Below are 24,875 nucleotides of genomic sequence, written 5' to 3' on the forward strand. Positions count from 1 at the left end.
CTCCCTGTGTATTAACCGTGAAAGAGAACTGTGGTACTCTCCAAACTACCTGTTAAAGAAGTCCAAATATGCCACTCTAAATTCCTTATAGGAAAAGTGAACAAATACATGGAGAAAAGAACTAGATGCTACAGAATGTCATCACACAGGGGGAAATCGCATTTGCTTACCGTCGGCTCTCCGCCCGCACATTTGTCCCTCATTACTTCCTCTTTTGGAAGAGGAAATAAACAACATGCACATGGCCCATTCAGTGGGCCGTTTTGATCCCACTGCTTCTGCACACAGCGGGAGAGTGTGGCAATTTCCGTCTTTAAAAATAAATCTGACTTTTTGGGTGGGTGTGTTTGGCTTGCGAAAAAGGCTAGAAGGGGTGGGAGGCGCACGGGAGGCAGATGACATCATGAGAGGGACCCGCGAAAATCCGTGAATTCCGAGTAACAAGGATGCAAACGAGCATATCCAAACCTGGCTGTCTTCCAGTGAAACAAAAAGGCTGGTGGAAAGGAATTTAATAGGGATAAATGCCAAGTTCTACATCTAGGAAATAGAAACCAAATGCACAGTTACAAGATGGGGGATACTTGGCTCAGCAATACTACAAACAAGAAGGATCTTGGAATTGTTGTAGATCACAAGCTGAATATGAGCCAACAGCTTGCTAGGGCTGCAAGAAAGGCAAATGCTATTTTGGGCTGCATTAATAGAAGTATAGCTTCCAAATCGCATGAGGTACTGGTTCCTCTCTGTTCGGCCCTGGTTAGGCCTCATCTAGAGTATTGCATCCAGTTTTGGGCTCCACAATTCAATAAGGATGCAGACAAGCTGGAGCGTATTCAGACGAGGGCAACGAGGATGATAAGGGGTCTGGAAACAAAGCCCTATGAGGAGAGACTGAAAGAACTGGGCATGTTTAGCCAGAAGAGATGATTGAGGGGAGACATGATAGCACTCTTCAAATACTTAAAAGGTTGTCACACAGAGGAGGGCCAGGATCTCTTCTCGATCATCCCAGAGTGCAGGACACGGAATAACGGGCTGAAGTTACAGGAAGCCAGATTCCGGCTGGACATCAGGAAAAACTTCCTGACTGTTAGAGCAGTACGACAATGGAACCAGTTACCTAGGGAGGTTGTGGGCTCTCCCACACTAGAGGCATTCAAGAGGCAGCTGGACAACCATCTGTCAGGTATTCTTTAAGGTGGATTCCTGCATTGAGCAGGGGGTTGGACTCGATGGCCTTGTAGGCCCCTTCCAACTCTACTATTCTGTGATTCCCTCTGCAAACACCGAACCCAACCCCCCTTCAGAGGTTAGGAGCAGATTTAGGGGCCATGTGGTAGGATGTAAGGGGGAGCAGAGCAAGGGGATGTTCCATTGGACAAGCGGACGATCGCTTGCACCATGGTGGATTGTTGTTCCCCGTCAATCCTCCCCTGAAATAATTCTCACTAAAAGTATCAAAGTATATATTATTGCTTGCACTTCATTATTTATAGAAAGCCTTATATTAACTGCCAACTCTTATCTGCTTCCTAATAAACCACCTGGAAAGCTGACATAGAGGAAATGCAATATGTGATCAGCAAATCTGATTGAATTATTTTTGGGTTTTGGCTCAGGAATGTGGTATGCACCGCAGTCGGATGAATGAGATGTGCTGATCATGTCTTCCACTCACAGGCAGAGAGTTTTCAAAATGCTAAGGTAGACTTCAGATGCCTGCTCACAAATTACTGACCTTGTCTTTTCACACCAGCAGGAAACTGTGAACTCTTTTTGAGGTCACACTCGGGCCAAACACAGCCTAGCTGTGAAGTTTATGTCTTTGCTTTGCATAGATCAGGCTCATGGCAAACAAGGGAAGCGTTAGCATCTGTGAACTGGGTGTCCCTAAATTTGCTTGAAGTTTTTATTAATATTTTTACAATGTAAAACAATGCGTGCATCATTGCAAAAGGCTGGTTCACTTTTGCAACAGTGCATTTCAGACCATACATCTGTTCGTAATCTCCCCAAAAAATAAATAAAGAAGGCCCATTTGTTTTGAAATATAAATTGCACGATCATAAAATTATAGAACATGCAAACATACTTCGAAATGGCGTGATGGTTTATGAGTTTATGATCATGTTATTTCTCTTTCCTGTTCTCCACATTGACATCCTACTTAAACTTCTGTTGAGTTTCAAACTTCTTCATTCTCTTGTTGCCACTTATGTATTAATTCTCTCTCTATTTTTATGTCCTTTTATATACTGTTGGCTTCCATGACCTCCACAAGTCCCAAATTGCATCTTCCATTCTCTGATCGAATCCTTTCCCCCCTCTTGTTAGAATACTTTACTGTCTGCAGGCCTGGCGCTGCCATAGAGGCAACTCAGGCGGTGGCCTAGAGCGCCAAGCAAACGAGGGCGCCGAACAGTGCACCCGGAAGCTGCTCTCCTAGACCAGCTTCCGGGCGCGCTGTTCCAAAGTCGCTGCCCCAGCCGCTGCCCAACCCCAGCGTCTTGGCTCCTTCGAAGCCAGGACGCTGGGGTTGGAGGCTTCATTACGGTGTGCCAGGAAGCCACTTCCAGGCGCGCCACTTCAAAGACTCCGCCCTGCCCCCCAATCCCAGCATCCTGGTTTCAAAGTCTGGAGGGGGCGGGGCGGAGGCTTCAGTATGGCGCGCCAGGAAGCCACTTCTGGGCACACCACTTTGAAGCCTCTGCCCCGCCCCCCCAATCCCAACGTCCTGGCTTCAAAGCCGGGAGCGGGAGGGAGTGGGCGTGAGCGGGCGAGCAAGTGGGCGAGCGAGGGGGCAGTGAGTGAGCGGGGCGAGCGAGGGAGGGCGGTGAGTGAACAGGCGAGTGAGGGGGGTGGTGAGCGAGGGGGCGAGTGAGGGGGCCGTGAGTGGGCGGGCCGTGAGCGGACAGGCGGTGAGCGGGCGGGCGATGGGGGGGCAATGAGCGGGCGGGCGGGCGAGTGAGGGGGCAGTGAGCGGGTGAGCGAGTGAGGGGGGCGGGAGCGAGCAAGTGAGGGAGTGGGGGGGCTCAAGCGAGCGGGGGGAGCGGGGCAGAGGCTTCAGAATGCGCCTGCCTAGGGCGCAATATAGTCTGGCGCCGGCCCTGACTGTCTGGCTCCCTCCATTGGTGTGTTTAAAATGCCTGTTTAAAAACCCACCTCTTCACAATATCTCTTTCCTCTACCTTATTTTTCCACTGCCCTTTCTTTTGGTGTCTCTAGTCTAGGGTGACCATATGAAAGGAGGACAGGGCTCCTGTATCTTTAACAGTTGTATAGAAAGTGGAACTCTCCTCTCCCCGTCCCTTTGCCTCAACAGCTGATCATTTTGTTGTTTCCCAGCTTTCAAGGCTGGCCCTACCATGAGGCAGAGTGAAGTGGGCACCTCAGGCAGCGGATGCTGAGGGACATGTGATGGATAGATCTGTATGTGGCACGTGGACTTACTCTGCACCCATAAGATGCCTGGAAGTGCAGTGGAAGATGCTACCCTGTCACCAGTGTTCAACTGCCATTCTAGCCAGCTTTTGTACATGGAATGGGGAGTGGGGAGAAGGCACCATCTTGTCCTTTGCCTCAGGCAGCAGAATGTTTTTAGCAGGACTGGGTGGATTTTACGTAAGGTTTCACACCATCCTAAAAGGTTGAAATGCCTCTCCTAAAGCTTAATTACTGGCAGTATGCGCTTTAATCTAAAATACGTTGGTGTTTGTGGAATTTTGCCCCTGCCCCCTTTGCCCCCGGGCCCTGCCTCATCATCTTCAGCCCTGCCCACCACCGCAGTGCAGCCCCTGAGAGCTTCTCTGAAATTGACTGAACCTCTGGATAAAAGAGGTTCCACCCCCCTGCTGTAGGGGCTGAAAATAAAATACAGTATTCAGATATTTGACTTTACGGAAAAATAAATGGCATCCAATATAAAGGAAGGGGCTCTCACTTGCCGCAATCCCATGGCCTATCCCTCCTTTGCCATTTTGCTAAACATTTGCTGGAGTCACAGTGCCACAGTGGCACTGTTTGCATTTTATATTTATCACTCCTGAAGTGTCTACTTTCAGACAGTGAGTAGATGATAGAATGAGAACGGAAAAAGATGAGGGCAGAACTGAGGATAAGAAGTGTTTTTCCTGACCTTGCCCCACTCTCAAGGCGCAGGATTTCCTCATTCAAGGAGCTTTTCTACACAAGGGTTTTATTCTGGGCTCATGATTGCTCATGGTATTTCTGAGTCCTTTACATAATGTTGTCATCTTCCAGGGACTCTCCCATGCTTTGCAACCATTATCGTGGGGTTTTTATATATTAATGGGGAAAATCTGATATATTTTCTGAAAGGCCTTTATAACACCATAGAAATCTCCTGTAACAACACAGTTCCATTATACCACTGTGCCACCTAGTTGTTGTATAATGGAACATATAGAAAGGCAGAGAAAGAAAAACCCCAGGAAAAAAAAGGGGGAATGGAGCTGATCTTAATCCTGCAAAGAATCTGGAAGCAGAAGCTGCGATAAAGGTGTAGGTTAAAAAGTTCATGAAGAAAAGCCCAAGGACAGGGACTGGAACGCTCTAAAGATCTAGAAGTTTCCAAAATGTTCCTTTGTGCAGGCACAGAATCCCATATATGTAACTCCACAGATGACCGTGGGAAAAATATCAGTTACAGAGAAGTATCCTATCTGTCCCAGTGAAGTGTGATATATCCTTTTTCCGTTCAAGTTCTCTCCCATGATGCATTGCTCCATGGCATTACCCTGTCTCCTCCCATTTGTCTGCTGAATGATCTTGCTAAGGAATATTGGCTAAGAGAGGTAACTTCACAGAACCATGCTTCATCTTTCTGTGCGGTTTTAATCTGCCCCTCCTTCCCCATAAAAACCAACCAATCCAACAGGGCTCCGTCTTCAACACTGGCATATTGGGGTTGGGAAGGGCCATAAAAATGTTGCTTAGGGCCAAGGATTTTTGGCAGAAACAAAAGGTTTGGCACATTAAAAAAAAGGTGTAAACCCTATGCCAGCCTTCCCCAAGCCTATCATCCTCCATATGTGTTGGTCTACAACTCCCATCCTCCCCAGTCAGCAGGACCTATTGCCATGTTGGCTGGGAAACGTGGGAGTAGTCCAACACCTCTGGAGAGCTCCAGTTTGAGTAAGGATGCTCTACGCTACAAAAAAATATTTAAGAATGGCTTTGGAAAAAAACAAGGATTTAGCTAGCCTAGAATCTTGTCTTCAACAGTTCCCAGCGAGCCCAAATATCTCTGAAAAAATATAACATAAGAAAGAGAGCGAGAGCATGAGAGAGCAGTCTCCTGTTGTGAAGAAAAATGCCTTCGCTTCTGCCACATCTCCACTGACTTATGATGTAATGCACTTCCGATGAAGTGGACTGTAGACCACGGAAGTTTGTGCTATCATAAATTTCTTGTGCCACAAGACTTTTGTTTTTGTTGCAACAGACTAACATGGCTATCCTCCTGGAAACGATTCTACGAAACTATCCCGTTTCTCTTCGCACCCTCCCTGTACACATCTAATGTTTTTCCACTGAATTGTAAGGGGGGGGCATGAAATCCCTTTTATTCTTCCTCAATCCACCAACAGAGATACAGTACAGCAACCTGTTTAAGGGCCAAAGCAAATGTTTATTGGTTCAATAATTATTCTGATGCAAAGCAAACTAAATACATGAAGGTATTTGCCTCCTCCACACTCTGTTTCTGGGATGGCCAATCTTTAACCCAGATACTCTGAGGTTCGGTCCTATCATTAGGCAGAGTGAGTTTGGGTGCTCATTGCCAGTGTTGCAGTAACATCTTGGGTCAGCCCTGTATACTCCAAGGGAATAAATCCACACTGCTCTTGGTACAGCAGATAACCAAAACCCCTCTAATCCTATGTATAACTTTTATCTATTGTTTTGCAACAATAAACTAGCATCTATTGGCTATCATCCAATTGTTGTTTCAATGCTGGGATTTATCTGGACAGCTGAGGATTTTAAGGCAAGCAGGGTCGATTTCAAGGCGAAATAGCTGACAAAAGATTTATTCAAATAAGTCAACCTTGCCCAGTCATTCCCACCTTTTCAGCCCTGGCCTGTGAATTAGATAATGCTACGGAACACATAAAAACCACTAGCTGGATAAATAAAATTGATGTCGAAGGAAAGAATTAAGAAGCCTAAACATGCCTACTCAGAAGTAAGCACAATTGAATTCAATGGGAGTTACTCTCAAGAAAGTGTGTATAGTAAGTTATTTTCTGTTTACATTAGAGCAGGGGGTGGGGAAACTTTGGTCTTCCAGTGGAAGTTGGACTCCAACTGCCATTAGCCCCAGCCAACATGGCTAAAGGTCAGGGATTATGGGGGTTGTAATCCAATGAGGATAAATTCAGAGGAAAGACAAATCAGTACTTTCTCAGGACCCTCCTGGCCACAGGTTTCTGACCCTGGAATTAGCACCAGGATTTTAGTCAGTGGTTAACAGGTAAACAAAACACAGAAGAAATGGATTCAAGATGGCTCCTTCGTGCTAACGCTCTGCTTGCTATTTAATTGGTTAGCCAGGAAGCATTCAGCTTCATGGGGAGCATTCTCTGGCTACCCTTGGTTGGATCTCACCTGAGGATATAAGGCTGCTTTGCATTAGGGTTCTCAGGAAAACCCATCAACTTTTAATTGATCCTTTTAATTGGAGGTGCCAAGGACTGAACCTGGGACCTTCTGCACACAATGCATGTGATTTGCCTCTGAGCTACAGGCTCTTCATTGGACCTCATTCTGCCCCAAAATGACCTCCAGGAGTTGTACATGGGACAGCTGTGTAACTGGGTCAGAGATCTGTCACCACATCTTCTGTCCTATGCAGGCTTGTCTGTAAGGGTTTCAGCAGTGGTCACCCAGGAGAGTGGGCTTTGTAGGTTTTCAATTTCACTGGTTTGATTACTACATGCAACAGTAGCAGGTGTCATGACCCCAGGCCATCAGAGAGTTCAATGCACAGCAGAGGATTATTATTATTATTATTATTATTATTATTATTATTATTATTTATTACATTTACGTATATCCCACCTTTTTTCCTCCAAGGAACCCAAGGCGGCGTACATAATCCTCCTCCTTTCCATGTTATCCTCACAACAACAACGTTGTAAGGTAGGTTGGGCTGAGAGTATGTGACTAGCCCAAAGTCACCCAGTGGGTTTCCATGGCCAAGTGGAGACTAGAACCCAGATCTCCCAACACCTTAGCCACTATACCACACTGGCTGATGAGGATAAGGTCAGAGGAAAGAAAATCAGTACTTTACTCAGAACCCTCCTGGCCAAAGGACACAGCCCTGCCACCATTCTCTGATTCTGAGTATGAGTCCAAAGCAGAACCTCTGTTTCCCCAGCCTCACAGTCTAAGGCTACAGAATGAGGTGAGGGTGCTTTAGCAGTTCAGTCATGTCCTCAAAGGGGACACAGAGCTAACCCCACTACTGGTCTTGTTAAGTTATGGATGCGGTTGGCTAGTTCCCTACCGAGACAACATCCTCCTATAGTTGTGCTAGTAGGCGAAAGCTTCAGCCAGGAGGGCTTACTTGGAGCTATCCAAGGTCCTGCTTTCATCTGCCCTCAACATAAGAAGGCTCCTCCTTTGACATTGCCTGCCTTGACCTCATTTACCTATCTGGACAGAAACTCCCCAAGCGGCTGGACAGACTAGGGTATGTAAAGAGGTTCATTTGACTAGTGGCTGCCTATCAGAAATTCTTTTCCTGGGGAACCCATGTAAAGAAAGGGTCCATCGGGAAGAAGTGATTTTTCCCTCCTGGTCTCGTAACACCTGCCCTTTGTCCCTTTGGATACCAGGACATCATATAGGAGTCTGATTAAAATTGGACATGATACAGTAAAAACATTAAAACAACAGAATCATAATCAAAGAAAAGGCAGCAAACAGATAGTAAAGACAAATCCTATCACCTATTAGCTCTCAGAGAATCGGGGATCATGGCTGTTAGTCCTTCTTGCTCTATTTCCACTAAACCTTCTCCCACTCAATTTTGCCTCCCACTTTTTTCTTCTTAATGAGTTCAGATTGATCCTATGAGATCCAGTTTGCGACTTGTGGCCAACGTCTCCATCTAAAGTCCGAAGCTGTGCATTGCAACTGAGCATTAACATTGCCTTAGCACCACCTTTCCCTGGGCCTTACAAATGGGGCAAAGAGTTTCCGGAGATCTTTGTAAAGCAGCCTTCCCCAACCTGGTGTTCTACAGTTGTGTTGGACTACAACTCCCAGCATTCCTGAACATTGGGCAGGTTGGCTATGGATGATGGGAGTTGATGTATGCAGCATCCCCCTGCCCCACCAAAAAGGTGTCATAGACCTATTGGCATTACCTAGGATCCACAGTGTGCTTTCCAAGAGAGAAACTGCAGCAGTGCAGTGGGAAGCTGGTGACTCTGATGTCAGTGGGGTGGTGAATCTGCTCTGGGTTTCAGTCAGAACCAGTCAGAACTCTAAAGGACATATCAAAGAACTATCTAATTTTATTTTATTTTTGTTTTAGTTTGCTTGCTTTTAATTAATGGTATTACCTGTAAAAAAAATTTTCAATAGGACAAACTAGGTGTTTTGCTCCAAAAAACGCAATGAAATGGGTCCATGGCCTAATCTACACCAAGCAGGATATTGCACTATAGAAGTGGTATATAAAAGGCAGGAGCCACACCAAGCAGGATATAGAGGTATGAAAGTGGTATATGGAATGTGTCAATGGGCCCCAGCAGTTGCCAGTGCACTTCAATACCACTATAAAGCAGTAGTGTGGCTCCTGCCTTTTATATGCCTTTTTCATAGTGGAATATCCTGCTTGGTGTAGATGAGATCTATGTAACATGCCAAGCAGGCACAAATGCCCCTTCTGAGAAAAATGGGGGAATGCTTGTCCTTTGAGGCGAACATTTCTTTAGTTATTATAGTGTATATAAAAAGAAGAAAAGGATCGCAGCAAACCTCTTTTAAAACAACCCAAATTAATGCTTCAGGCCCAGAGAACAGGGCGGGAGCTTTCTGCTAAACCATAAACGTTACACAGTGCTTTAGAGTAGTCAAAGTGCTTAACCTACATTATCTCAGTATTCCGTACAAGAGTCCTGCATTCTAGACCAGTATTATTATCTCCATATTGCAGATATGGTGCTTTTCCATCACCAGTGTTGAAGAAACAGTCTAGTCAGCTTCTCTTAATGAAATGGGAGAGGGTGCCATTTTGTTCTTCGCTTCACGCAGCAAAATGTTTTAGGCTGCTCTGCCCATTAAGCCGGCTGGGTAAGAGAGCTCTCTGACCCGGCCGGCGAGGAGGTAGGTGGGTGGCAGCGGCGGCAAGGACGCCTCTTCCTCGTCTCTTCGAACAGGCAAGCTACACGATCGCTTTGGGGGCGCACTGTGGGCGCATGGAAGCACCCTCAGTACGACATGTAGAATCCCCCGGTGCCTGGTGCAGGAAAAGAGCGACCAACTGAGTGGGTGGGTGGCAGCTGCTACTCTTAGCTTCTATGGTTGCCCACACACCCACCCCACGCTCTCCTGCTCTGCAGCCACCACTGCTTTCTTGTGGGAGAGCAGGTGGGGGCACAATGCTTCTCTGGTGGACAGGGAAGTGGAGAAGGAGGAAGAGGAACTACCAGGCCTGCACCTTTGGAGGGAGTCAGTTCACCCATCCCTCCCCTCTCCATCTGTGGTTTTGGTGTGTGCTGCAGCGGCTCCCACCTGCAGGGCTGGCGTCAAAGGTCGGGCACTTGCTGAGGGTGCTTTCTGGAGTGGCTCCCCCTCCTCACCATTGCAATCTGCTGTTTCATCTGCCTGGCCAGACAGTGATGACAGTGAGAAAGAGGAAATGTAGAAGTCCCTGTCTACTTGCTCACTAGCTTTCTGCCTGTCGAGCAAGCAAGTAGTAACAATGGTAGGGTGACCATATGGAAAAGAGGACAGGGCTCCAGATACAAAAGGGGGCCAAAGATTCACGTGAAAGTATTGGGTTTTTTAAAGTGCTTTCTCCGAATCAGTGGGTTCTAGTTTGGGATTGCTGTGTCCCCCCATCCCCACCTCTATCACAGAGACTTTTACTTTAGGTGCCTGTGAAGAAATGTTGTATTTTGCATCTGTTTATGTTTTGTCATGTTTTCAGTTCTGCGAGTGATCTCTTTATCTGAGTGAGGTTATAATGCAGCAGTAGGCCATAAACCTGGCTTTGCTACTGTGCAGTGGGGATTAAGGTAGCAGTGGGTGCCGTGGTTACGGTTGCTATGGAAGGGAGGACCAAGCGGACAGTTTGGAAATGATTGGAGGGGATGACTGCCTTTGTTTTGATAGGTACCAGGTGGATATTAAAGTGCAGTTTGGATTGGTCAAGGGCTTAACAAATTTAATTGGAACATTCCTAGATAACCAAAATCAAGTGAATGTTCTCTTAAAGAATAGTGAGTACCTATCTCTTTTCATAAATGCTTGCCAAAAGAACAGGCCATGTATTCTCTTTTCAGCTAGAAATTTCCTGTTAGATGGTGTCTACGTATGTGACACCAGAGCTACCTCCCTTGCGAGGTAGGCACATGCTTTGGGGACAATTAGCTCTTGTGTCTCTTTATTCTGCAGAATAAACGTTGTTTGAGCCATACTTCATCTACTCTCCTCCTTGTGTGCTGAATTGGACTTGGTACACCAGGGAACGAGCTATTTTTGCAATAGTTAGAAGGGCCATCAAGAACATGATTGGTCAGAGGGGCTGGACAGGATTTTTAAAAGATGTGGACAGTCGGTGGTGATGGTTGGAGACAGTTGGTGGTCGGTTGGAAGGGAGGGAACCAGCAGAGCTCAGGAAAGAGTAAAACTTCCAGTCTGAGAGAAGAACCCCACAGGGAGAAGGCCTGGGGATCAGAGCTGCATGTTGAGGGGATGAGGAAGCCATGCTGGGAGGCTTTAAGCAGGCAGCAGAGCCCGGCAGCAGGAGGCTTCAAACAGAGGTCTGTCCCGAGGGAGCTTCAGCAAGAATCCTTGAATCATCCTAGAGGCAGAAGCAGCAGGAAGAGCTGGAGGCAGAGGAAAACCAGAGCGGTGGCATCCGTTCCTGGTTGTGAATAACTGACTGAGGTGGAGCCTAGACAAATCTGGCATGAGAGTTTATTTAGCTGGGAAAGATGTATTGGGAAAAGTAATCTAAGAATATTTAACCTAAATACATTTAAGCAATCTCAACCTTTTATTTGAAAAAATGACATGTGGTCCCCTTATGAAAATAATTCCCTTATGTCCATCTTAATTCTTTTCATCTCTTGAGTTTGTCTCTAGGGATGGTGTCAGTCTCATGCCTATGCCATATGAACCAAGCTACTGAGTTTCTATAAGGTATGGAGCATTTATTTTGGTGACGGATCTTCAAAGTTTTATAGCTGAGACAGCATTCCTTGACTGGGAACTTTATTAAACACGATGGCAGGGCGTTCTATAGACCCCAGCCACAACGTTTTAAAAAGGAAACATAGGTGAGGTTCCTCAGATTGTTTTGTCACATTGCCAATGACAGTTACACACCCACCTCCTTACACACCAGTCATATTTGCACTATTTGCAGTAAATGGGAAATGGACCCCTCTCTTTCCACCACCAACAGAGTGTGGCTTGAGTTCTGGGGAAAGGTGATGTCCCTGAACAGAAAACTGACTGCAGAGCAAGAGGCCTGGATTCTCTGCTAGAAAGAGATATTAATGTATATATTTCTGGCACATATATAGAGCACTCTAGAAATGAATGCCCAACATCTGTCTAACTCCTTCCCCAAAAAAGGGTAGGGAGGGAGGGAGGATGACACAACTTCAAAACTATACTTCCCTCCCCTCACAGTCCCCACTACCCATCCAATGTGGGCTGCAATGGTAAATTATTACCCTTGAATCTGGACTTCACAGGATTGTCTCACAAAGACTAAAATGCATTTTAGGGGCACATTTGAACTAACTGACTGAGCTGTGAGTTTGTTGGGCTCTGCAATATGCTGTAATTCTGAAACAGGACTAATATTGATCAGGTTGGGCACTGCCTCTGTAGCATTCATTTTTTCCACCCTGAAATACCCAGTCTACCCCACTCCTAGACTTTCATACACTTACCCCACAATGTAACACCAGTTTACCCAAACTATACAAAAATGCCTATATTAGGGAAAGTTGCAAGCCAAATGCATATATTAGGGGAAATTGTGTAGGAAAATAAATGGAAACGTGTGATTTAAAAAGAATTCTCACAGTGGTACAGAAATTAGACAGAACAGACTTATGACTGAATATGAAACTCGACATGGATCGGAAATAGACCAATTTGTTTATTCCTAGAGAAGAGACACACAGATGTATTTCTCAGAGGAGAAATGGGGCAAAGGATGGTGCTTCTAGTGCTTCAAGCAGAAATGTTCTGTTTGACCACTTTTGAATTACCTTTAGGGGAGGATTTCAGCATTATCACAGGCTTTGGCTTCATCTACACCAGGATATAAAATTAAACAACTGTAAGTAACCTGGCCTTGATGGCTTCACTGGCAACTTCTACAAAAAGTTTAGCGGCTTCCTAATTTGCTCGCCTATAGAGTCATGTGGCAATACGGGATCATAGAGCTGCCACCGCTCTATAAATCTTTGAAAGCTTGTGGGATTAGGAGCACACTTCATAGGCAGCCTCCCCAAGTCGGGATGCAAACGATCCACCTTCAAAAACCTGCACAATTTCACCCAGGGAAGGGAAAATCTTGGGTGCACAAATAAACCTTTGGAAAAGAAGCAAAAATAAAGAAAACAGCCAAACATCTGCATTTCCCCCATAGCTTAAAGCACACAATTGCACAGGTACAAATTTGTAACTTAATAACCCATCATGGGTATCGTGATGTCTGATCGTGGCCTATGTCGCAATATCGGTATATGTGAAAGTCAGGGATTTACTCCAACTTTTCAGGATGGAGTCAGGCAAACGTGCCCCTTCGGCCATCTAACCTTGCTTCGTCCTCGATGCGGAGGCATGGCTGGGCGGATGGCGACCCGTGATTGGTCACTGTCTGCTCAGGCAGAGAGTAGGCTGGCAAGCCAAAGAGCCGCCGGAACGCCCCACGCTGCCTTCGGCGTGGGGAGAAGAGTTTTCCTTTTGCCAAGGAGCTTTTTGCATCTAATGTATTAAAGGTAAGTGGGGGAAAGCGAGGGCTCCTTGCCGTGGTGCAACCCTGGAAGAGCAAAACTGCGGTTTTAGGGGAATGCTGTGCCAATGTGGTGCTGTCAAGACAGCACCCTAGTAGCCACACACCCCGTTCCCCAGATATTGCTCATATGTCTGGTTGTTGTTTATTCGTTCAGTCGTTTCCGACTCTTCGTGACTTCATGGACCAGCCCACGCCAGAGCTTTCTGTCGGCTGTCGCCACCCCTAGCTCCCCTAAGGTCAAGTCTGTCCCCTCCAGAATATCATCCCTCCATCTTGCCCTTGGTCGGCCCCTCTTCCTTTTGCCTTCCACTTTCCCTAGCATCAGCCTCTTCTCCAGGGTATCCTGTCTTCTCATTACGTGGCCAAAGTACTTCAGTTTTGCCTTTAATACCATTCCCTCAATTGAGCAGTCTGGCTTTATTTCCTGTAGTATGGACTGGTTTGATCTTCTTGCAGTCCAAGGCACTCTCAGAATTTTCCTCCAACACCACAGTTCAAAAGCATCTATCTTCCTTCGCTCAGCTTTCCTTATGGTCCAGCTCTCGCAGCCATAGGTTACTACGGGGAATACCATTGCTTTAACTATGCAGACCTTTGTTGTCAGTGTGGTGTCTCTGTTCTTAACTATTTTATCAAGATTTGTCATTGCTCTCCTCCCAAGAAGTAAACGTCTTAGGTACAATGTGAGTCTGGCCAAAGTGTTAAAAGGTCACACCTAAAACAGGTGATAGACGAGAGACAGGCTCTGGTGCTATTGAAAAGTATTAATGGTTCTTTTTGTATCAAAAGCTCGACGTTTCGGATTTATACAAAATCCTTCCTCAGGAGCTGACGCTAGACACAGGCTGCTGTAAAACAACCTGTTCCTATATATTAGAAAATCTTAAGCTTTTCTTTCTCCTAGGTGTTCTGTGAACAAACTGCGTTGTGCCGAAGAGTTCTTTCTCGTGCATTCACACCTAAAACAACCTTAGCATGGCAAGATGCTGATTATAAAACATAATGGCAGAGGGAAGGAACTGGCCTGCCCCAAGAAGAAAGACTTGTATTTTAACTCCCTCAGATTCTTTTCCTATGAAAACATTCCTCCCAAAGAATACTCTCAGAAAAGAAAGGAACAGGCAATACAGCAACAACACCGTACCCAGCCTTCACTGTCTGTTACACTGTTGGCAAACATCACTGGTACAACTTCATCCATCCAGAGGGAGTCCGTTATCGAGGAACTAAACAGGGCTGCCCTCTCTCACCACATTTCTCTTTGCAGTGTGTAGAGAACTCAGGGCCGGGCCTACCAATAGGCAGAGTGAGGCAGCTGCCGTCAGGTGCAGTTTGGTGGCACAGTGTTGGCGGACAGAGTTGAGAATTAACAGCCAGTCTGGTCGGCTTCTGCCCAGTGAAAGGGAAGGGGGCACTGTCTTGCCTTTTGCCTCAGGCAGCAAAATGCCTTGAGCTGACCCTGGTTCCTGCAAAACCTGGCATGCCTCAGCAGGACTTGCTCTACGATAAGGCTGAATGAGGCCATCCCCTCCGGCAGCAGCTTTTGGGCTGGGCCTTTCCCTCATAGGCTTGTCGGGTTCTTTGATAAGATCAATAATGGCAGACAAGCTGCCTGGAAGACGTCTTATCCATGATTAAAGAGCAGGCTATACTGTAAGAGATGAGAGGGGGCAGCAGGGCCATTTCACCAGCCCTGATGAAAGACTTAATTCCACCCCCTCTTCCCTCCCCATTCCTTTTTCCTTGTGTGTCATGTCTTTTTAGATTATAGTCCTTCAGGCAGGAACTGTCGTGTTCTGTTGATTATATATAAGCCTTTTTGGCTGAGGAGTGGGATAAAAATACTTCAAATAAATAAATAAATAAATAAATGGAATATTACTCATCTGTTTCTGCCATACACATTAATGTGGAGCAAGGGCTTTGCTGACTTCTCAGGGTTCTTTTGACCCAACCCCTTTTCTGTCTACCCCAATTATGCCTGCACTGACTGGCAGAAGCTCTCCAGGTGGTCAGACAGGAAACGTACCTGGAGATATCAGATGACTGAGAGCATCTTTACATTAAGGGAAATTGCACTGTTTACCCATAACTTTTCTACTTCTTGGTTCTTTGGCGCGATTGTTATGGGCTGCATTACACGGGAGGAGAGGAGCGACAAGGAGTTTGAATTGAATACTTCCCCTCTGTTCAGTTCCATTGTTCTATTGAGACAGCACCATCTAGTGGTGGAAGATCCTGCTGTTTCCTGGCTATTGCCACTTTAAAGGTGGCTCTTTTTATGCCAGGATTTCTAAAGGATTCTTTGGGAGACGTCCTGGTTGTTGACAATGTCATGGAATCAACCCGAAAACTTCAGTGAGTGGCCAATCATGAGCATGCAATAAATAGCTCATTTAGAGGAGAACTGAGCCTGCATGCAAAGCATATGCTCTACAATATTAAGCAGTGGCCCCTCCCTGTTCTTTGTTTCTAAGATCAGATGAATAACTCTGGCCTGGCCAGCCTTACCATTCAACAGTCAGGTATCTGGTGCAGGCAGCTAATTTAGGGTGCCCTGAAAAGGCAGAAAATGGCTAGTTATTTACTTTGGTTGCTGCTCTGCCTCAGGCACCAAAGTATCTTGGGATGGCCCTCATAGAAACTCTAATATAGTGATCTTCACTTTTTTTTCTTCTTCTTCCCAAGGAGCCATTTTGGCTCCAGGCACTGCTGCCGGGGCCACTCCCTGACCAGGTCCTTATCACTCTCCCACATGTACATTCAATTTCCCCTTCACCTCTGGTGGCTGTGCAGTCCATCACTGCAGCTAGCCACTGATGTTGCTCTCTGTCTCTTGGGCTCCTAAGCCGCCACAACTGATTGCTCTGGCATTTTCCTCTTTCCCCCTCCCCAGTCACCTTGTTACAAAAACTGTGGATTACAACCCAATTAAATCAATAAAAAGGCATACGGATGCAGTTTTCAAAAGGAAGGTTTATTTCCCACTCCAGGTACCAAGAAATCTTCTATGCGCAAAGGTCCTCCCCTCAGATTAAATGGGAGAGGGAAGGCCACGAACAGAGATTAACTTTTAGTTTTAAACAGAGGGGAAAACAGCCTACACTTACAATTGGCTACTAGCCCAAATCGTCACCTTTAACATCACCAGACATGCTCAGATAGGGAGGGAAACGGTTAATTCTGCCCAATTTCCCTTCCTGCCCAACCCCTTTCGCAATGTCCCCTGGGACATTCCTGTCCCACCTTGCCTACGTGGCAGAAACTTCCCGCTTCACCTTCCTTGCATCCAATCAGTATTCACTGTCCCTTCCCAAATTCCCACTGGAGCGTGTGGAAAGGGAGGTGAAGAAGCCCCCAGCCCTCAAAAATGGTGCCTGACATTCCTTTCGATGGGTGAGCTTCCCACCTCTTACTTCTCTCCCTGGTTTCCTGCCGAGCCATGGGAAAAAGAAAAGAGGCATGTGTGTGGATTCCAGCTGTGCAAGCAAGCGCCTGGTGATTTAACCAGTGGCTAGGGCTCGTCCTTTACACTTGAGTAAGGCAGATGGGGCTTACTCATCTAAATCACTTAGAAATCACCCAAGGATGGCATTTTGGGGCAGGGAAATGAGGGATCTTGGAAGAAGGAGGGGAGGAAAGAAATGGACGAAGGGAATAGTGGGAAATCAGTTATTTTCCCTAACAACCTTACAGCTGGTGAGCAGCAGGCCTCCTGGCTCCCTACCCCCGACGGCTCCTCTGGTAGCCCAGATCACAGCAGCCGGCCCCCAGTTAAACAACAGAGCAAAGTGAGAGAGCCCCCACTGAGGGTGAGCAGTTACTGCAAAAAGAGAAAGTGAGTGAAAGGCAGAAAGCCCCACTTGAGGGGATCAGGAGCTCCAGTGTCCCCTGGGCCTTGCAGCAAAGAATGCTGCTCTACCAAATGCCCTGTGCTCTAACCACCAAATGAAGACATTTCACTTAAGGAAATCCACCACATGGCTAGCCTCTTTCCCAATGACCTCCCTCTGTTAGCAGACCTGGAGATGCTATTTTAGAGTGACCATATTTTGGAACCAATGACCTGGGGCTCTCCCACACTGGAGGCATTCAAGAGGCAGCTGGACAACCATCTGTTAGGTAGGCTTTAAGGTGGATTCCTGCACTGAGCAGAGGGTTGGCCTTATAGGCCCCTTCCAACTCTACTATTCTGATTCTATGAGATATAAGCATTTTTGTTAATTCCCATTAAAGTAGAGCTGCCCTTTGGCTGGGGAGGCTGGGGAAAATCCAGATTTTTCTTCAAATTTCATAATTTCCCCCCTTGCTGGGTTTGTTACCAAAAATCCTGACAAATCCGGGTTTTTCCTCTCATATGGTCACCCTAGTAGTCCAACATTCTAGCCCAGTGGTTCCCAAAGTGGGCAGTACTGCCCCCTTGGGGGCAGTGGGATTGCACAGGGGGGCGTTAAGAGGCAAGGGGGCGGCAGGGGGGGCGCTAAGAGGCAAAGGGCGGCAGGGGGGCACTCGAGGTGGTCTTTTCCGAGAAGCACCTCTCCAGAAGGTCCTAAACCCAGGGACATTTTTATGGGAGAAGGTAGTTTGATCCCAAGCCATATAGGGGAAGAATCCACACATGTATTAATACCGTTTTTAAGAAGAGTCCTTTTAACGGTGAATTGAAATGTTTCAAAAGCACCAAAACGCTAATGAAGAGACATACCCTGCTTGGTGTGCCCCGCCACGCCGGCTGCAAAACAGAGGCGTTTGCTCTCTTTTCCTTCCCTCCCTCAGCAAGCCTGCTGCGAGTGCTTCGGATTTTGAATAAATATTCAATTAATTGTTACTGTTTTGAATTTTATTGTTATTATCTTCCTTAGTGGGTCATTGAAAACCGCTATTCTGAATAATGGTTTTTATAGGGTAGGGTAGGGGGCCCTGGGCATGAGTTTGTGGAACCAAGGGGGCGGTTACCTGAAAAAGTTTGGGAACCACTGTTCTAGCCCCTATACCGCATTGGGGCTCTTTCTATACCATATGGATGTAGAGGGAGGGAGGGGGGCGATCCTGGACTTACCTCCTTCCGAGATCATCCTCTGTGTTTAAATAGCCAGCGTGACGTCCGGGATGGGAGGAGGGATATCGCGTGAGTTGAGGCGGCCATTTTTTTAAAGTTACAGGAGCTGGAGCATGCTTGCGCTCAAGCAAAAGGTACTTAGAGAAAAAACACAACCCCCCCTCCCACTCCCACTCCCCCACCCCCACCCCCGATTCCTCCCAGCCTGGCTCCTTCCCTCTATAACTCAGGGTCTATAACTCAGCCATCCCCCAACCTGGCACTGTCCAGATGTTTTGGACTTTAGCTCCCATCAGACCTATGCAGCATGGCTAATGGTCAGGAATGCCGGGAGTTGTAGTCCAAAACTTCTGGAAAGCACCCAGGTTGTATGAAGACTGTTCTAGGTTGACAATGAACAAGGAGACACTTGATGCCTGGTTTGAAATGTGCTTTTATTTATTGTTCAACGCGGATTGCCAGCACTGCTCAAAGCTGGCTTGTTGACAGGAGAGGAAGCTCTGAGGAAATGGGGCAGGGTTGGTTGGAGTTCCAAGAGAAAGAGAGGAAATGGAGGGTTGACTGGGTGTGGCGGAGCAAGGAAGGGGACGTACAAGAAATGGTTTAATTGGTGAAAGGAGAACCAACCTGGAGGAGAAGTATTAGAGATTGAGCTGGCTGGAAGAACTATCTAGCCCATTAACAAGGAGGAGGTAAAGCCTGAAGAAGTGGGCAAAGAGACACCCCGTCTTTGACCTGAGTCCCCCCCCCCCCCATCCCCAATGACCAGCTCAGCTCTCACTGTTTTGACTTCTCACCGTTTCTCCCACAGGTTGGACAATTACTGGGATAATAGTCCCAATGAAAGGCAATGGCATCGATGACGGAACCAGAGCTGCCGCTGAAGTAACGCAGGACGGTGCCCGGGTAGAGGGGTGCCGCGTTGTAGCTGAGGCCTGAGTCCCGCCCATATGCGAAGTAGCGCCCCTTGTCGGTGACAAACACAATTTTGTTGACGTAGCTCTTGTATTTTCCGGAAGCTTGGATGATGGATTCGCCGGGGTGCAGAAAGAGCTCTTCCAGGTCACCGGAACTGCCGCCCACGTAGTTACTCCACTCCTTGCCGTAACGGACCTGGAGCCTGGAATAAGCCAAGGACATCATGAGAACATAAGAAGGGCCATGGAAACAAAAGCGGCATTTGTAATATAAATGGGCATTCTGGCCAAGGTAGTCTATTGCATCCCCAAGCAAGAACCACTTTAAACCACATGTGTGAAAACGCCCCAAGGCTTGAGATGAACACACCCAAAGGATAGAGCAGGAATGGGAAATCTCCCCCCACCCTATTTTGGGTCAAATTCCCCTGGGCAGGCTAAACTTTTGGAGGCTACGTTCTGGTGTTTGGGACTGGTCAGAGTCCAAAGTGAGTTGTGCCACTCTCTTTTCCTTCTGTTTCTGACACCCCCTTCTCTCTCTCTCTCTCTCTCTGACAACCCGTTCTCTCCCTTTCTCTCCTCCTGATCCCCAGTATCTCTCTCTCTCTCTCTTACTCTCTGACACCCCTTCTTTCTCTCTCTCTTTGATACTCTCTCTTTCTCTCTGACACCCCTCCTCTCCCTTTCTGACACTTCCTTCTCTCTCCAACACCCCCTTCTCTCCTTCTCTCTCCTTTTTCCTTCTCATCGAGCAGACTCCTGGGGAAGGGACAGATAGCTCTTACCGGAGATCTGAACTGATTGCTTGCAGAATGCTTTTGAAATTAGGGATACATATGATACCAGGGACTCAGGTTGCCCACCCCTGGCTAGAGAAGTACTTTTCAGTTTCACCGGATGCCAGTGAATGCCCAGTTTCCACCACATTAATTTAAAATAAAGATGAGAGACAGAAAACATACAAAATGTCAGAACAAGACACTTAGCAGGAAGAGAGCTGCTCCCCTCATCCTGAGTCATGTGGTGGACATGACGCAAAATGTGCTTGTTACAGTTACGCAGGACTGTATTCGCATACAACAATCATGTTTGCATTAATTGCACTAGCTGGGAGGGGGGGAGAAAAAACGAGCTGTGTGCTTCACAACTGAAATCCTTTTTCAGCTTCACTGGCTGCCAGTCCTGGTCTGGGCCCAGTTCAAAGTGCTGGTACTAACAAAGCCCTAAATGGCTTGGGGCCAGGTTATCTGAAGGAATGCCGGCTCCCATATGTTCCTGCCCGGACCCTAAGATCATCTTCAGGGGTCCTTCTCCATGAGCTCCTGCCAAAGGAAGTGAGGTAGGTGACTACCAGGAGAAGGGCCTTTTCTGCTGTGGCACCCCAGCTGTGGAATGAGCTCCCTAGGGAGGTTCGCCCGGTACCTACATTATACTCTTTCCGATGCCAGGTGAAGACCTTATTTTCCCAGTATTCTAACAGTTTATCAGCTTGGTCTTTTAACGTTGCTGTTTTAAATCTGTATTTTAAATCTGTATAAATCTCTGCATTGCTGCTCAGTTTTACCCTAGTTGTGCTTTTATATTGTACTTTTCTATTGTGAATTGCAGCTTGCAGAGGCAACTCCCTTGAAAGAAATCGCCAGCACAGTTTTGTGGCAGAATACTTCACTGTGGACGCTTATCAGCCAACTTCTCTAAACAGCCCCTGAAGAAGGATTGTTGGGCTGTTTGTGACGTTTTTTTAAAAAAAACCTTTTTAACAAGAAAAATAAAAAAATAAAGAATCTTCTCACCAGCACCGGAGCCAGCGTCTCCTTCCTTTTGCACATACTTTTAGTGCTTCTCCCTCCAACCCATTTTAACTTTTGTGAACTGCCCAGAGAACTTCGGCTATTGGGCGGTATAGAAATGCAATCAATCAATCAATCAATCAATCAATCAATCAATCAAACACACGGCTGTCTCAAGCCCTCCCCCCCACAATATAATTAAGTCCAATTATCTAGTTCAGCCTTCCTCAACCTGGGACGCTCCAGATGTGTTGGACTGCATCTCCCAGAATGCCCCAGCCAGCAGAGCTGGCTGGGGCATTCTGGGAGTTGTAGTCCAACACATCTGGAGCGCCCCAGGTTGAGGAAGGCTGATCTAGCTGCACTTCTGCATAAATGCCCCCAAACTGCAGTCCTCTTCCCAGTCCACTTCTCACTTACCCCACAATGTAATATCGGTTAATCCGAAGCCTAATGGCAGTTATGGCTCCGTCCAGTTGGTTTCCGGAATGAGAGAAGCGTTTCCCACCACCTCCGCCATACTCGCCTGAAGAGGAAGAAGCGCGTGGCTGAACAGCCGCTGAAATACAAGAGCGAGAGGAAACGGGAGTTAATGAACTATATGGTATAGCAGCCTGTTCCTAGACCCCAGCAACACACTCCTTGTGGAACAGTGACCTTCCCCGCCAGGATCTACTTACCTGCATGGATGGTGATGGCGCAACAGAGTAAAGCGAGGACCGTGAAACAAGACATCCTAGAAGAAAAGTTTTGCAGGACAACCCTGTTATTTTCCTTACTTTTATGATCAAATGTTATTACACTATCTTGCATTATTTATTTATTTAAAACATTTATATCCCGCCCTATATCAATAAGATCTCAGAGCGGCGTACAGATAAGTTTACTAACGTAGCCCGTCTTTTAGCCAAAAATGGCAATTAAAATGTAAAAACACACACAAATCAACTGAAAGCACAGCAAGAGAAATACACAGCATTCAACAACATAAAGGCACAGAGTTGTGGCACCGCTTGGAAATCAGACCAGAGCATCATAATTTGTGCCATGTTCACCAAGGCTTAGCCCCAGAACCTCTTCTTCAAGGACACGGTTTAGTATGTGAAGTAATAATAAAGGAGAGAGTGCATTCCCTTCACTGCTGAAAATACCTGCAGCAAACCTAGTGATGAATGCTGATGGCTTTGGAGATAGAGAGCCGAACTTCATTGTAGAACTGAATTCCTGCCATGTGGTTTCAGGAATTAAGAGCTACATCAGCAGCATTCTATTTGGCCCAAAAGCCATAGTGGGCGGGTGGATTGTGGCGAAGCCAGTGGTCTGCTTTCTCCATCTGCTCAGAGGCACTCTGTTCTTAATTATTACCTCTTAAGTAAGGGTGCGTCCAGATGGGGCTTTTATTATGCAGTCACCCTACCTCACTTGCAGCATTTTACAGTGGTAGGGTGGGATGGTCCAGACAAAATTGCCTTCCATTTGTAGACCTCCCGTGTTTTTCCACTGCTGCTTCCGTCTTTTTTCTTACCAGAAAAAAAGCCCCACTAAAAGCCGGAAGAGCTGCATGGTGCCTTTGAATTGGCAGTGCTAGGAGCCTTCCACCTAGAAACACCCTAAGGCAGCCTTCTTCAACCTGGGGCGCTCCAGATGTGTTGGACTACAACTCCCAGAATGCCCCAGCCAGCTGGCTGGGGCATTCTGGGAGATGCAGTCCAACACATCTGGAGCGCCCCAGGTTGAGGAAGGCTGCCCTAAGTCTTCTTCGTTGAGTTGCAGAATATTTTGGATGCCTCAACGTCAGGGGTCGACTTCTCAGCGCTGGGTTGGTGCTACTCTACCACCAAACCCTGCACTTTATACTGTTAGTTTTACCCTACCCTGTGCCTGCTTACCCTACCCTGTGCCTGTTTGCATTCTCTTCCCCTCCTTATTGTTTTACTATGATTTTATTAGATTGTAAGCCTATGCGGCAGAGTCTTGCTATTTACTGTTTTACTCTGTACAGCACCATGTACATTGATGGTGCTATATAAATAATAATAATAATAATAATAATAATAATAATAATAATAATATTGCTGGTGTGCAGTAGCGGCAAGTTGTCTTTACGAGGGGGGGAGTGTGGGTTTTTCAGCACCATTAGGCTCATTAGGCCAGCCCCCACCCTCCCATGGCTTCTGCCAACCAATAGGAAGTCGGCTCCTGCCCGGGAATGCCTCCGGAGTGACTCTGAGCGAGGACAGCCTGGGTTGACCTCACTCTGGCTGGAAAAGTTGGGGTCTTTTCAGCCACGCATATTTTCCTCTTTGCCCCGGGGTGGCTTCAAATCTGCGGCTGCATCATATCACCGACGCAGTGCAGATTTGGAGCCTCCCCAGGGCAAAATTGACATCAAGACAGCCCCCTGGAGAGTCTCAGCTTAGATTCCAGGCTGGGGACCTAATTCTTGTGAGCTTCTTTGAAAATCTGGCTTCTCCTCAGTCCAGAATCTGGGACTTTAAATAATTTCTGGATAGAAAGGAGGAATGGATGACTCCTTTACCGACCCATAGAACGGAGGGTTCCCACCTCTTCAAATCTCCCTTTATCGGACAGCATCTTAAAGAGAGCAGTACCTCTCTACAACAGACACCCCAAATCTCTGTAGAAACAATCACATAGGACACCTTACGGGAGAAGTCCTCAAACTGGTGTCCTCCAGATGTGTTGGACTACAACTCCCAGAATCCTCCAGCCAGCATAGAATGTTTGTTCCTTTTTTCTAGGTTCCCACAAAAGCTCCTATGTCCGTCCCCCACTTACATTGCACCCTATGCAGACCTGGAGTGGGGTGCGAGGATCCGCGTCCGTGTTCTGCAGGTTGGCAGGAGGGGAGCGTCGTCTTTTATACCGTCCATGAGATAACACGTGGCGTCAGCTTATCTTGGGAACCTGCCTGCTGGGCAAATACTATTAATCTATTATAAAACATTTTGAATTGTCATTTTCCTGGGAGTCATCCAGGCAAACAGGCCCTCCCTTGGCTGACGCACGGCAGCCACCTGCTGCACTGGGGGCTGGCTTGGCTTTGGGTGAATCCTAGAATGAGAAGAACATCAGAAGTGCCCCGCTGGATCAGACCAAGGGTCCTTCTAGTCCAGCACAATGTTCACACAGTGGCCAACCAGCCATCGGCCAGGGATGAACAAGCAGGACATGGTGCAACAGCACCCTCCCACCCATGTTCCACAGAAACTGGTGCACACGTGCTCAATGCCTCGAATCCTGGAGATAGCACACAACCATCAGGGCTAGTAGCCATTGATAGCCTTTGCCTCCAGGAATTTATCCAACCCCTTTTTAAAGCCATCCAAATTGGTGGCCAAATGATGGTGGCCATGGTCCTACTATAGAGAGGGCAGTCCTCTCTTTGAAGGGCTATCCAGTCCAGTGGGGTAGTGGTGAATTTGGAAATGCAGGCACTCATCATAATAGTCCCCAATGCCACACCCCCAAGGAGAGTCCAACAGGAGCACATCTTTATGAGAAGGCAATGGGTCTTAATTGCTCATTCAAGACCGAGCCACCAAACTACGTTGGAACAATATATTGGCTGGATTCGCACAACATGCTAACCCACACTAACCCATGGTTGTTGAACCGTGGGTTGTTTGTTGAACTGTGGGTTAGCGTGTTGTCTGAATGTCTGCAGGGTGGCTTGTAAACCATGCTGTGTGGCTTATTTTCTTGAACACGCCATCTTGGGAATCCATGCTCTGTAGCTGGGTTGTTCAGGGTAGTTAACAAGCCTCCTGGGTTCAGACAACACACTAACCCACAGTTCAACGAACGATCCACAGTTCAACAACAACCCACACCTGACCACT

General features: G+C 47.0%; 1 protein-coding gene across 1 annotated transcript; it reads right to left on the bottom strand.

The window, feature by feature from the left end:
• Nucleotides 1-19,082: 19,082 nt before the first annotated feature.
• ZG16 (zymogen granule protein 16) lies at nt 19,083-21,747 on the bottom strand. Its single transcript, XM_063136903.1, has 3 exons — nt 21,693-21,747; nt 21,433-21,571; nt 19,083-19,425 (listed from the first exon to the last, which is right to left on the bottom strand). Exons 1-3 carry the CDS (start codon nt 21,745-21,747, stop codon nt 19,083-19,085), a joined length of 537 nt encoding a protein of 178 aa, XP_062992973.1.
• Between the last annotated feature and the right edge of the window lie 3,128 nt (nt 21,748-24,875).

This window comes from Elgaria multicarinata, chromosome 11 (genome assembly GCF_023053635.1).
Source record: "Elgaria multicarinata webbii isolate HBS135686 ecotype San Diego chromosome 11, rElgMul1.1.pri, whole genome shotgun sequence".
Lineage (NCBI taxonomy): Eukaryota > Metazoa > Chordata > Lepidosauria > Squamata > Anguidae > Elgaria > Elgaria multicarinata.